This window comes from Poecile atricapillus, chromosome Z, assembly GCF_030490865.1.
Source record: "Poecile atricapillus isolate bPoeAtr1 chromosome Z, bPoeAtr1.hap1, whole genome shotgun sequence".
Classification (NCBI taxonomy): Eukaryota; Metazoa; Chordata; class Aves; order Passeriformes; family Paridae; genus Poecile; species Poecile atricapillus.
This window is the reverse complement of record NC_081289.1, coordinates 108,352,749-108,366,185: the sequence shown is the minus strand read 5'-3', so window position 1 is coordinate 108,366,185 and position 13,437 is coordinate 108,352,749. Positions and strand designations below refer to the sequence as shown.

General features: G+C 41.6%; 1 protein-coding gene across 7 annotated transcripts in view; it reads left to right on the top strand.

The window, feature by feature from the left end:
* The first annotated feature begins 224 nt into the window (after positions 1-224).
* The window catches only part of NTRK2 (neurotrophic receptor tyrosine kinase 2), a 194,116-nt gene continuing 180,903 nt past the window's right edge, over positions 225-13,437 (top strand). For all 7 annotated transcript variants that reach the window (XM_058827381.1, XM_058827387.1, XM_058827382.1 and 4 more), the window contains exon 1: positions 225-438. In XM_058827381.1, coding sequence (XP_058683364.1) covers positions 230-438 — 209 coding nt within the window. In that variant the 5' untranslated portion in view covers positions 225-229. The remainder of the gene's footprint in view (positions 439-13,437) is intronic.

Sequence of the window (13,437 nt, the reverse complement as noted above, 5' to 3'; positions counted from 1 at the left end):
CCCTGTCCGCCGCGGCGCCCAGCTCCGGCCCCCGCCGCCCCGCGCAGCGCCCGCCCGGGCCGGTCAGCGCCGCGGGGCGCCCGTGGCTGCGGCTGCGGCGCGCCCATGTGAGCCCCGGTCGCGGGGTGCCCGCCCGCGGCGCGGAAGGCTGCGCACCCTCCGGCCGTGCGCCCCGGCAGCGGCGGCGGCGGGAGCAGGAGGAGGCCGTCGGGGCAGTGCTGGAGTGAGCATGGTGTCCTGGCGGCGGAGGCCGGGGCCCGGCCTGGCGCGGCTGTGGGGCTTGTGCTGCTTGGTGCTGGGCTGCTGGCCGGGCGCGCTGGGCTGCCCCGCGTCCTGCGGGTGCAACTCCTGGCGGATCTGGTGCACGGGATCGTCGCCGGGCATCGCCTCCTTCCCCGTGCCGCAGAGGATCGCCGAGGGCGACAATGTTACCGAGATGTGAGTACGGCCCGGGGCCGGGCGCGGGGGCGACGGGCCGGAGCACGAGGGGGAAGCTGCGGGCGGAGGCGGCAGGGACCTGACCCCCGCCTAGAGGCTCTTGCTCCGCGGGCAGATGCGGTGGCTGGAAGCCTAAAAACCCCGTGTGACTGCACTTGGACGCGGCTTAAAGAGCTGCCGCTGCCAGCCCGTTTAGGCGATGAATCCTGATTGTTCGCGATGCAGGTCGCGGGGACCGGGGCGGGGGTCAGCGCCGGCTGCAGCGGGACCACGGGGCAGCCGGGGAGCGGGACGGGGCTTCGCCTCCGAACCTTGCCCCAGCTGCTGCCGGGGGTTGCGCACCGCTCAGCCCGCACCTCTGCGGCGGCAGTAGGTATGAAACGGAGAGGTTTTTCTTTTTTTTTTTTTTTTCTTTTTTCTTCCGTTCCCTCAGTTATCGCCGCGAACTGAGAGTTTTGGTGGGTGGCTTCTCCTTCGCCCCAGATATCTCCTGTTTTATTTTCGTACACAAAAAAAAGAAAAAAAAAAAAAAGGAGAAAAAAGTAAAGAGAAAAAAGTAAAGGTAGAGATGCGGCAGAAAGTGACAGCAAGCTGCCTTTTATGCCCTAACCATAGGAATGCGAACCTGCTTTGACCTTCTCAGTGGAGGTGGCTGGAAGGAAAAAATACAAAACCTGCAGAGGAATGAACATACTGCTGCTTATCAGCAATTGGGAGGGAATAAGAGAACCGTAATTAACCGTGAGGAAGAAAGTTTTTTTTTCCTCTCATTCCCATGTGGTGCTTTCATCCTCGTTGGCCTCCAAGACAGTATTTGGTGAGAGAGTTCTGTAGCTTTTCGTGTTAAATCCTGCGTCGTTTCGCAGATCAGAGCACCATAGCACTTACGTACGCAAGAAGATCTCTTGCAGAGATTAAAATTTTGGACATTGATATGTAGATGATAGATCTCGGGAAAAAACCTTCTCAAGCCTTTTTGTTCGTATTTCCCTACCACTGTTTTTTAATTGCTTTCTCTGGCATTTAATGTAAAAGATACCACCATATTTGCCCCAAATCTATACAGATTTCTCACTATTTGTATTCTCCATCCTTCTTCTGTTTTTTAGTATCTTTTAGAATAAATAAAAAAGTACTGTGAAATACGGTGTGAGTTTAGATTAAATTCTAGCCTTTGGGCTACATTCCTGCAGTTCACTGAAGTCAATTTGCTGCATTTCCCTCCATGTGCTTGGGGGAAAAGCTGGAGGCATTCAATTCTACTACTTATGTATGGCCCACCTTTCAGAGCTTTATTAGGACCCGTGAGAAAAAAATGGTCTTTCTGAGTTATAACTGTTATTGATTCAGATGTTTGTGTAATATTCTGTAGACTGCTTAAACAGAAAAAAAACCATTACTTTGAGCTGTGCATCTGTGATCATTTTTATAGGCTTTGGTAGTCTTTTTATCCAGTGCATTCTGTTTAGAAGTAACAGAGCAATTTTCCTCTAAAATTTAATCTCTGGTTTGAAAGGCCAGAACAGAAAAGACGTATTATAAATGTGTTCTCTTCCACGATCAACTTAGAACATGTCTAGTCATTTGGCACCGATACTTTTGGCTCTAATTTTTCTGTTTTTTTTTTCTTGAGCATAGTCGTCTTTACAGTTCTTTTTGGCTTTTACTGTATCATTCTGTGACATTGCACATTGTTGTGTTTGGTGATCTAAAAATAATTTTGAGTCATGGATTTCTCAGGAGATGCTGTTGCACGTATTTAAGATGGTCTTTCCATGTGTGCTTTTAACATAAAACACAGGGATCCTTTAATTAGTTTATAGACACAAATTAAAAATTGAAGTGCAGTAGCTGTCATGTTGTTTCATTGTGTGAGCTCTGTAACCCCTAAGTACAAACAGAAGCAATTCTAATAAAGTAGGTACAGACTATCAGACCATTTTTAACATCACTGGTCTTGCTTAATTCTAGCTATGAAACAGGTTTAAGAGACTGGGGTGTTACATTTCACTTATGTAGCTTTAGGCCTGTCTCTTTTATGTGCTCTGCAGATACATTCCATTGGTCTCTGGTGGCATTTTTCTTGGTATAAGTAACATGTGAAAAGTATAAGACAATTAATTTGAAGAATTTATTTGCGTGTATTTCCTGAGTATCTGTTGAAATCAGTCCTTCACTTCTTGGTAATGTCCTGGTCTTGACAGGAGTGGATCCTGCAGTCCTAGGCGAAACATCCACTGGCTCCCAGGGCGTGGGTCGAGTTCCTTACCCCATCCACAGGCACTGGGAGCGCTGGGATAACTGCATGGTAAGGGCTGTATGTGAAGCCCATGGTGGTGCAGAGAATTGGCTGTTGTCTAGGTGGATGGCACCAAGCAGGCAGCATGTGAGTGGGCAGCCAGGGTTTTCCACTTGGCTTTAAGAGATGGAAAAAGATGGGATGGTGCAGCAAGAATAACAGAGATGAGGTACTATGTATCTAGCAGCTTACACCACTTAACACCCAGGTGCTTCACCTCTGTTTTGGTCCACAGGTAGATTGTGCTTTAGAGTCTGTAAGTAGTCTCTTCCCTGTCCAGCTGTTTCTTGATTCCTGCTTGGATCCAGCATCCAAATCTATGGAGAGGGTTCTTCTGCATCAGCCCTATGAAGGCCAGCTGCTGAAACTTGATGTGGGAGGGCATAAGAGTATTTATGCCTGGTGCTTTCTTAGTCATCTCTCTCACTCTTTCCCTTCCTGGCTGTTTTTGCATAGTTCTCTACTATGGTAAATAAGACAGATTTTAGATTTGCCCAGTTGATTAAGATGATGATGTGGGCTGGTCTTTATGTGGAAGGCAAGTACTGGTGCTTATCATAACAGACTGTACTTGTAATAATTGTTTCATCACTTTGGTATTATTGGAGATAAATTGAATCCCAGAGTGAGATCCTGCATTAGGATAAATGGTATCAGTCATCGATACATTAAAAGCCAAGGACCAAGAGTGACAAAAGCAAAATGACTTTTTTAGTTTTTGTAAAATCCATGCATTGTAGGCACAATAGCAAATAAGCAGGTCTTGTCAAGATCAGTCATGCAAAAATATTAATAGCGTAGTTAATGAGAAATTTTTAGAGTGGTCAGGACTTCTTGTAAAAGGACCAGTGTAATATTTTCTTATTAAGGAAAATGTATTGCTGTTGTAGCTCAGTGTACATGACTCTTCAAAGACTTTGATTTAAAAGTGACAAATATATTCCTGGCCTAGCTTCACAGTTCTGCTATCAAGTCATTAATATGCTTACTTATGATTATTCAGGTGAATGAGGTTTGAAATTAATTGGTATTTTTCAGGAAGAACTGCTTGCCAACAAAATAGTAGGCAACTTTTAAGCTCTTGCCTATTAAAAGAGAGGTGATTGTGTATTGCGTACATTTCAAAACCACAAAATAAATTTCTAATGCAGTTATATAAAGCACTCTAGAATTGTTAATAAGTAAGACAGGATAAGTAATTTATAGAGTAAATTATTTAACAAGTCATGTGAGCTTGTGCTAAAAAAAAGGGCGAGTTAAAATTCATTGAAGCTCAGAGCTGTTGGTATTTTGAGTCCTTTTTATTCTGGATTTTGAGACTGTTGTAGATTTAATGTCATATAAAACTGTCTACAAGGCTCCTCAGCCTCTAGCCCCTTCCTCCTCAAAGCAGCTTCTCACTGTGCATGATTGCATGACTTGGCTGGATTGAGAAGTTATTTCTGGTGACTTGGAATTGTATAATAAAATATGAGGCACCAGGCTACAAATTATTAAATGCATTTTGGACAGTAGTGATGTAGTAGCTTCCTTTAGAAATTCGTCTTTTTTAAAAAAAAAACAAAAACAAAAACAAAAAACTTCCTTTAAAATCTGGCTAATTGGTTAAGGTGATTTAAAAGTATGCACTGTGAAAATCTGTTTCATAATTTCTGGACTCTAAAAATACTCCAGGATCACAAAGCATTGAATTTTGTGTTTGTTCCTTTTTTTCTGCTCCCAGGGAACCTTTTCTATGTCTTGTTCTAGATGTTGTCCTGCTGGTTTGTGAGGACTGATGGGGCTCCTGAGGGTTTCCACTGAGGCTGTCTCAATCAGGCAGAGCCAAACAGCTCACGGGGCTGGAAGAGAGCATCATCCTTCAGGAGGCAGTCCATGTTGGGCAGGGTGATAAGAACACTGTCTCTCCCTCAATATCTTTGGTCACTCAAGAGTTTTGAGGGAGGTTTGGGATGTATATACTGAAATGAAAGATTTGGTATTGAACACATTTTCAAGAAACTTCCATTTTTTTTCCATACTAATGAGAAAATAGGGTTTGGCAGTGCAGCCTGTGATATCTTTAGGATGGCATTTTCCAGATTTCTCAGGTTCTATTTTTTCTCCATTATTTTTATGCTGACAAGTGTAACAGAGAAAGTAGCTTAGCAATATTCTGGATCCCTAGCACTGTTGAGCAAAAAATTTTACGTAACCGAACATGGGCCTGATTTCTCCATTTTAGTTTTCATTTTAAAGTAAAAAGGGATCCTGTCTCTCTCTCTCTCTCCCTCTCTCTCTCTCTCTCTCTCTCTCTCTCTCTCTCTCTCTCTCTCTCTCTCTCTCTCTTTTCCTCTCTCTTTCTCCCATGTTTGTCTTTTGTCACTACACAACTGTCTAAGAGTGTGGCCCTTAAGGTGGTCATCCAGATATTCTTGCCCAAGCAAGAGAAGTGTTGAAGGTAATGGAGCAAAGAACTCTAAAACTGCTTCAGTGTGTTGTTGATTTCACTAGTATATTTAGCTTGTTACCTCTGAAAAACTGCTCTTTAAAAATTGCCCTTTAAAAAGCAAAGCAGATTGTATAAATTCACTAATTTACATGCATTTGAAATGGAGAGATAAATGGGTAGAGACTTGAAACCTTCTATTACTTGGGTTGTGAATATGCTTTTCTACAGGATGCTGTTATGTTTGTGAAGATCTCTTTATCCAGATGTTTGTAATACATCACTGCTGATAAATTATGTATTATCATATATAATTGGGATGCATCTTAATTTCTGTTTGGTTGTGGACCTATATTTAAGGAAACTGCAAAAGACAAACCAAACTACTGCCTGTCCTGAAATGAATGTATGGAGATTCCGTGTTTTTACATAGCTACTGTTTAACATGGTATTACAGTATCACAGAATCACAGAATGGGTCACCTTGAAAGGGACCACTGGTGGGATCATCTGGTCCAACCTCCCTGCTTGAGAAGGGTCTGCTAGAGCACAGTGGCACAGCATTGTATCCAGGTGGTTCTTGAATATCTCCAGCATGGGAGGTTCTACAACCTCTCCAGGCAATCTGTTCCGGCGCCTGGTCACCTGCGCGGTAAAGAATTCCTCGTGTTCAGGTGGAACTTTCTGTACATCAGTTTGTGCTCATCGTCTTTGTCCTATTGCTCAGCACCACCAAGGAGAGACTGGTTCTGTCCTGTTGGCATCATTCTTTCAGATACTTCCATGCATTGACAAGATCACCTCAGAGTGATCTCTTCTCAAGGCTGAATCCACAATCATCTCATGATCACATTGCACAGTTGTAGTGGACTTACTGGAAAAGAGCCACAACGTGGAATTCTGCATTTTTTTTTTATTACTTTCTTGTAAGAAAATTACCTACATTGAGCATTGTTCATTGTCAGAAGCTACAGCTGAAACGTAAATATTTTTAATACCAATTCAGCCATATATATTTCTGTGTTGTGTTTTCATTGTTAGGATACATTCTTGGAGATCAGGTTTCAGGCCAATATTCTTTTTTTCCTAGACAAGGTCTGAAGTAATGAGATTTTTTTTTTTTTTTCTTCAGAAGTAAGATAAAATGGAAGAAAGCAGGCCAAAGGTGTCCAAGGTATTTTCAGAGGCACTTTGAGAGATTGTAATCTTTGAGTGGTGTAACTTGAACTTTACTTTGCTAAAGAAATCTAGTCCAGATCTTGCAAGGTAGTTAGATGATTTTTATTTCAGGGGGAAGCTGAGGCTGGGATTCTGGCCTATGTAAAGTCAGTGATAAAAATGAATGGAGTTAGTGTTTCACCAGCATAGTGTAAGAGTATGTATGTGAAGGATGAAAGGAACCTTGATTCAGGCATTTTCCTGCCTTTTTTTAAGTTTGGAAGGGATGTGGCTTATTGCTCGATTACTTGATGTGTTTTTGACTTGCAGTTTTTTTTGCCTTTCATGTGTTTTCATTCTGTATGAATACTAAATACATTGACGTAAGTGGAAGCTAAAATTGAGTATTTCAGGAAGGAGCCTTTTACAACGTTTTAGATAATTTTGCTTTGGAATTAACCTTCTCATGCAAAAAAAAGTTGCAGCTCCTGCTATGGATTAGTAGAGGATATATAGTTCATTGTATACAGTTGCCTGATGTATAAATAAAAGAAAATTAATTAATCAAAGTTAAGTCAATCTGTTGCTGAAACAGACAACAATGAAATGGCAACACCTCTGAGCTCCTCATGGAAGGATCTGTCCACAGAGCTGTTGTTGAGGCTGGGAGAGCTATGTATTTTTTCCTCTTGGTTTGACAGATGAGCCAAAAGAAACCTTCCAGTTTTAGATGTAAATGCAATTAATTTTACCTTTTCAATTTCCTAACCATGCCTGTAAAACTAAGTAAGGCTGCGTTCAGCAGGTATCTTGTGGAGCACGACTACCCAACATTGCACAATAAGATGCATGTGAAGAGTGTATAGGGTGTGACTTCCAATTCTTTTGCAACAACTGTCTGTTTTTCTGAATGCCAGACGGCACGGCAAGCATATGCGGATAAATCATGTGCACATACTGGGCATGTCAGACTTACCGGGCATGGGCTGGGAGATCGTTCCAGAGCATGTGCTCTGGATCTCATGCGTTGGACCTACTAATCATGTCTGGGGCTGTCCAGGCCTTGCCATTTAAAATCTGGCAACTCCCTACTAACTGTGTAGCGAAGGCACTTAACTCAACTGGCTACTCTCCACAATGTAGAATGCACTTCCAGGAAGTGTTTCAGGAGGCTAAATTAGGTTCCCACTGCAAATTACCCCATACAGTCATCCCCTTCCATCTCCAGTGACTATTTAGAAAACACTGGGGACTTAATTCACTGGGGTGAGGGGGCAAAAGCAAGACCTTTTAGCAAGCAGTCATACTGTGGAGTAAACTGATTTTGTGGTCTAAGGTAAACCATCTCTGCATGCATGTGAGGAGCTGCTCTGCTAGAAGCAGAGCGTGGGTCTGAACCAGGGTCTTGCATGTCAGCATCTTAACTGCTGGTCCTGTATGGTGTACAGATGTGGGCTTGCCTTGGTTCTTCCAGTCTGAGTTGCCTTCCTTGGCATAGAATATTCAAATGTGCTTTTAGGTCAGAGAGCAGGAAAGTCCTTTTAGCTAAGAAGCTGTGATGCTTATTTGTGTAGTGAGACAGCTGGGTCCTGCTCCTGCTTCACTGAGTGTTCAATTATAGCAAAAATTGGAACAGCACAAACAGGTAAGGTGGAGATTGTCCTCTTTAAGATGGCTTAACATGGTAAATATGGTATCTTCTGTGAGACTGGAATAAGTTTTCGTTAGGGAAAGGAAAAAACCATGAATCTGGTACCCCAGATGCTACTGGAGCATTATTTACAGCATTTCCTCCAAATCTGTGAATCTGTGGTCTTCAACCTCATATGGTTTGGTTTGGTTTTTTGTTTTTTGTTTTTTTTTTCCCCCCAGCCAAGTGGGTGAATAGTCTATTGCATATTCATCTCCTATTCTCCTCTCCAGTCTTGCCTCTACTAATTTTTAGAAACAGGTTTTGGAACACATTATGCTTATGTGGTCTTCACCTGGTAAACATATATACCGTACCCTCCAGCTGGGAGCAGTTTTTAACTCTGTGGTCTATGTAATATGTTTTAAGAGTTTTCAGTTTAGAGTGGTAGTAAGTAAACATCTTTCTTAGACTATTGTGCACGTATCACAGAATCACAGAATGTGCTGAATTGGAAGGGACCCTCAAGGATGATCGAGTCCAGCTACTGGCCCTGCACTGCATCATCCCCAAGAGTCACGCTGTGTGCCTGAGAGCACTGTCCAAGTGTTTCTTGAACCCTGTCAGGCTGCTGCTGTGACCGTTTCACTGGGGATCCTTTTCCAGTGACCAACCACCCTCTGGGGGAAGAACCTTTTTCTAATATCCAACCTAAACCTCCCTAGACACAACTTCAGACCGTTCCCAGGGGTCCTGTCACTGATCACCATAGAGGAGAGATCAGTGTCTGCCTCTCCTCTTTGTGAGGAAGTTGTAGGTGTGAGGTCTGTCTTCAGTCTCCTCCAGGCTGAACAGACCATGTGAGCTCAGCTGCTCCTCATACTGCTTCCCGTAAAGACCCTTCACCATCTTTGTTGCTGTCCTCTGGATGGTCTCTAATAGTTTAATACCGTTGTTACACTGTGGTGCCCAAAACTGCATGCCATATTCAAGGTGCAGCCAGTGCACAGTAAAGTGGAACAATCCCCTCCCTTGACTGGCGGGTGATGCTTTTGCCACTATTTATAAATATAATAAAACTACAATATTACAAACATTTTGGATTGGCACAAATCCATGTGACATCAAGGCACCTAAGCAGAAAATATTAATGCTGGATTCTACTCCTGCTGTAGACATCACTGCAAATCCTGGATCATGTTTGTGTACTATGACTGTCTTATTGCCTGAAGCCTATGTAATTTAGGAGATATGAAGGTAACACTGGTGCAGAAATAGATACTGCTTGCCGTAGAAATTGGTCTGGAAAAGAAATAAAGAAAAAAGAAAGACTTTTCCTTTCTTGCTCTGAGCATTTTTCCCAATCCTTCGTGGCATCCCTGTCTGCATTGAGACAGGGCAGCTGTTCTTTCTGTTTCAATGTTTGGTTACATGCAGAGTTTTTCCTGTTTTAGAGCACTTCTGCATGTTCTCATGAGTTTTAATGAACAGTTTAACTTGTAGCAGTGTTGCTCTTCACACTGAGTGACTAAAATTAAAGTTTTAGGAGGTGAGAGTCTCAACAGTTCGAAGTATCATCAATTTATACCAATTAAATACCAATTTATCTTATATTTGCAGGTGAACACTTCACCATTACTACCTGTGTCTTGGGCAAGGGGCACTGCTGCAGAGGATGTGTAGGATGGAGGAATGCTGAAAGGTGTGTCTGGTGCTGGAGTGCAGTCAGGAGAACCATAAACAGAATCAGGCTGGAGGATGAGAGAGGTACTGCTCTACTCATAAGGAGTGGCAGGACAAAAGCTGTAAAAGTAAATGAAGAATGCTGTGAAAGTAGTGGTGGTGAGAAGGCAGCTTTTCGGAGGTAGTGAAGAAGGTTGAAGACTAGCTATAGATGTCACCTCGTGGAAGAGGTACATGCAGGGTAAGAGTTTCATCTGAAGGTAAAATGGTAAAGAAGATGATCTAAGACTAGAAACTATAATATATATATGATATAATCTATCTGAGATAAATGCTTACAAAAGAGTGTATTTTCCTTATGCTTCAAAAGTATAACAACACATGCAGACATGAGCAGGCTTTAAGTACAAGCTGATTGCAGTCTGGAAGGAGCATTGCATATGTCACATAGCAGAACAAATAGAAATACAAAGAGAAAACTCAAAGGCATGGGATGGTTGTATAGGTGCACCATTGTGACAGCGAATTTGCTCAAAATCAAACTGGCCTAGTACAGGAACGTGGAAAGTACAGGAAAGGAAGCAGTAGCATCAATGTGGCAGTCAGCACAAGTATTAGAAATATTTTGGATTCTGACAATTGTGCAAGAAGTGTAATAAACACATCATTATGCTAATATATGCAATGCAAGTGAGAAACTATTTATATTAAATGAAGAACAGGATTCCTCAAGTGGAATAACCCTAATGGAAGAAGCTATGAATTCAAAAGATTGGCCAGCTACAATGAAGAGTGGACTATACTATAATGTAAATAAATGTGATAAAGTGAAATAGGAAACTGTGAAGAGCACATAAATGGGAAACGGTGAAAAATGCAGTGAATGAGAGAGTAAACAGGGTAGCAGGTGCTGATATATGTCTTGATGATCCAGTGATCCAGAGCAGATTGTTTAGAGTATTTGATATTCTAATGGCCAGTAATTTTAAATTGAATAAATCCAAATATTAATGTCAAACAGTGGGAATTGTATATGTGGGAGAAGACTGACTTCAAAGGAGATTTGAGAAGGCATGTCTTATGTTGAATGAAAGAGTCAAGTCAAGGAATACTGAACAGGTCAGAAACCAGAGACAGGAAAAAAAAAATCTGTTGTGGGGGATACTGATTTATGTCAGAAGTACTATCTAATTCTGAAGGATGTGCAGCTGCCTAAGACATCTCTTCCAGAAAGTCACTGTCTGAGTATGGGCACCTGAAAGGAAGAGAATTCCAAGGTTTTGACAGCAATCAAGAAGCTTTAATGTTTTGATTCACTGAGGGACTTAAAAAGATGCATATAAGGGATGGTTGTCTGAAATCTTACTGTGCTCTTGTGGAACGGATGTTTTTCCATTCTCATTTGCATCAGGGCCACTGACAGCTGTAGCGATGGTGTATGCAAGTGCTGAAAAAGAGTATTTGCATTGCTGCTTTTTGAAGACTAGGTGATTCTGCAGGAAAAAGAACTGTCACATATATTTGTATTTATTCATTCCTTTGAGATGCTCTTTCATCCTTTCAAGGAAATAATGACATCATCAAGAACAACAATAATAATAAAGATTAGTCTTATGGCTGCTTTCTGTTGAGAAATAATGGAAAGCCACACTTACTACTCTCCTTTCGTATGTTAATTTACTTTATGATTTGTAGCATATATATTATAAAGGGTCTGTATGGGAGTTTAAGCCTCTTCCTATCAATCTGCATAGATTATTTCATACACAGGATGAAAATGTGTTTTGAAGATAAGTATAAGGTCAGAGATTAGATCTTTAGAAATAAATAGGTCACTGTTTGGCCTTCTGACAATAAAAAGGAATATCGACATTTCCAAAATATCTTTGCTAAGGAAAAACAAGTCTGTAGCTGTCATGTATTCCTGGAAAAACATCAGAAAATGGTGTCTTGTTGTGATATCAAATGTACAGACTTGGGGATCTCAAAGGAGAGGACAGGTCTCTAAATGGAGAAAATATTTAAATAAGCTCTGCAGGCATTCGGGGAAAAGTCATTCTGAAGGTGGAGCTTAAATCTGGAAAGCAGCATGAAATGTCTTGATAGTTTCCCTGATTTGGTCATCTCCTATCTGAAGAGAATAAAGCAACCTTGAAGCCAAACCAGAAATATAAGTAAGACCAAGGGTATATTACATTTCATTTTCCCTGCCTTACAGTAACTTTCTTTAAACTTTGCATTCCAGGCATATTAATTTGTTTTTACTTTTGCCATTATGCTGTAAAGTGGGAACTCAGGTTGGCTGGAAAACCATGGACTTCCCATTTTTCAGGCAGCTGTAGTCACAAGCAAGAGCATGGATCTGGTCCTGCAGTGCCAAAACAAGATTGCAATCTCCACTGAATTCCCATTTTCTTCTGCTTTAAACTGGTGGGTTGGCACTAATTGTTCAAGATGATGGCTTTGGAGAATCAATTTGCAGTGGCAGCTATGTGCTACTAATTGGATAATAGTATACTGTTGTGGAGCAGAATGTCTGGGCCCTGTTGCTTCCTGGCAGTTGACACAGCCATACATCAAGAACAGGGAATTCTTGGAATTAACTGATCTCTGACCTTGCCTGTGAGATTCTGGGTTCCAGATTGTCCTGAACAATGCGTTACCTGAGTATGGGATGTGTGTAGTGCAGGATTTGCTGAAAAAATGGGCATGCCTGTGTCTATAAAGAAAGATCCCAGAGCTAATTATGTTGTCTCCAGAGCTGCTGTACTGGCACGGGGAGAGCTATTTCCTGAAGTCTTCTGTGACTTGTGGTTAAATACTCTAAATGTGAGGAAAAAACCCTTAGGGAACCTGGGATAGTGGCAACCAGTTTTTCATTCTTTGTGAAATTCGGGGAGATTCACAGTTTAAAATAAAATAAAAAACAACACTGCAGCACTTGCTCAGAATTTGTCATGAGGCACCAGGCAGCCATGGAAGGAGTAAAGTACTGGTAAAATTCTGAATGCTGGGTAAGTCCACTGTGGATGGTCTCAACACACTGCATCTTTCCTGAGTTATGGCATGCTCCTCTAGCAGTAGAGGTTCTGTTTCCTGAAGTTATCCTTGTTAAATCTCATACTTATGGTACAAGGTGGAGGAAGCAAAATAGAATAAAATAATTGGAGTAAGCTTGTACATCTGCAGAATACTTGCTGCATTTAGATGTCTATATCACATTCATAGCTTGTTAGGAGTTTCCTTCCTAGAGCAAGCTTGGTCATTTGCAGGAAGATTTCTTGACTGAGCAGAGATTATAACATTGATGCCTACATCCGTCTGAAAGTTTAGATTCCTGATATGCAACTGGTATAGCTCTGTGCTTCATTTTCCAACTGTGAGTTCATAGCACTTCATCATTATTTTAAACTTGTTTTCAGAAGGTCTACAAATGTCACCCAGTTGAATATGCCAGGTTTCATCAAGTATTGTATCAAGTTCACAAATTTTATGTGATCTTAATGCATAACAATGAATCAGCCCACGTTTGTTGAAAATGCCTCTAAGGTTTAGGCTACCTTTTGATGAACTTGGTATGACATTTGAGTTTGTAAGAAGATACGGCACTAGGGAAGTTTGCAGTGTTTAATTCTCAATGTTAACTTACAGCTTTCACAGTAGTCTAGACTAGGGACATATGTGACCTGTCATTAAATGGTAATTCATCTAATGACAGTTCAGTGTCTGAAGTGTGCTGCCTTTGTCCCCTAAAGACTTAGTGAAAAAACAGCTTGAAATATAAAATTTTCACAAAGTTCA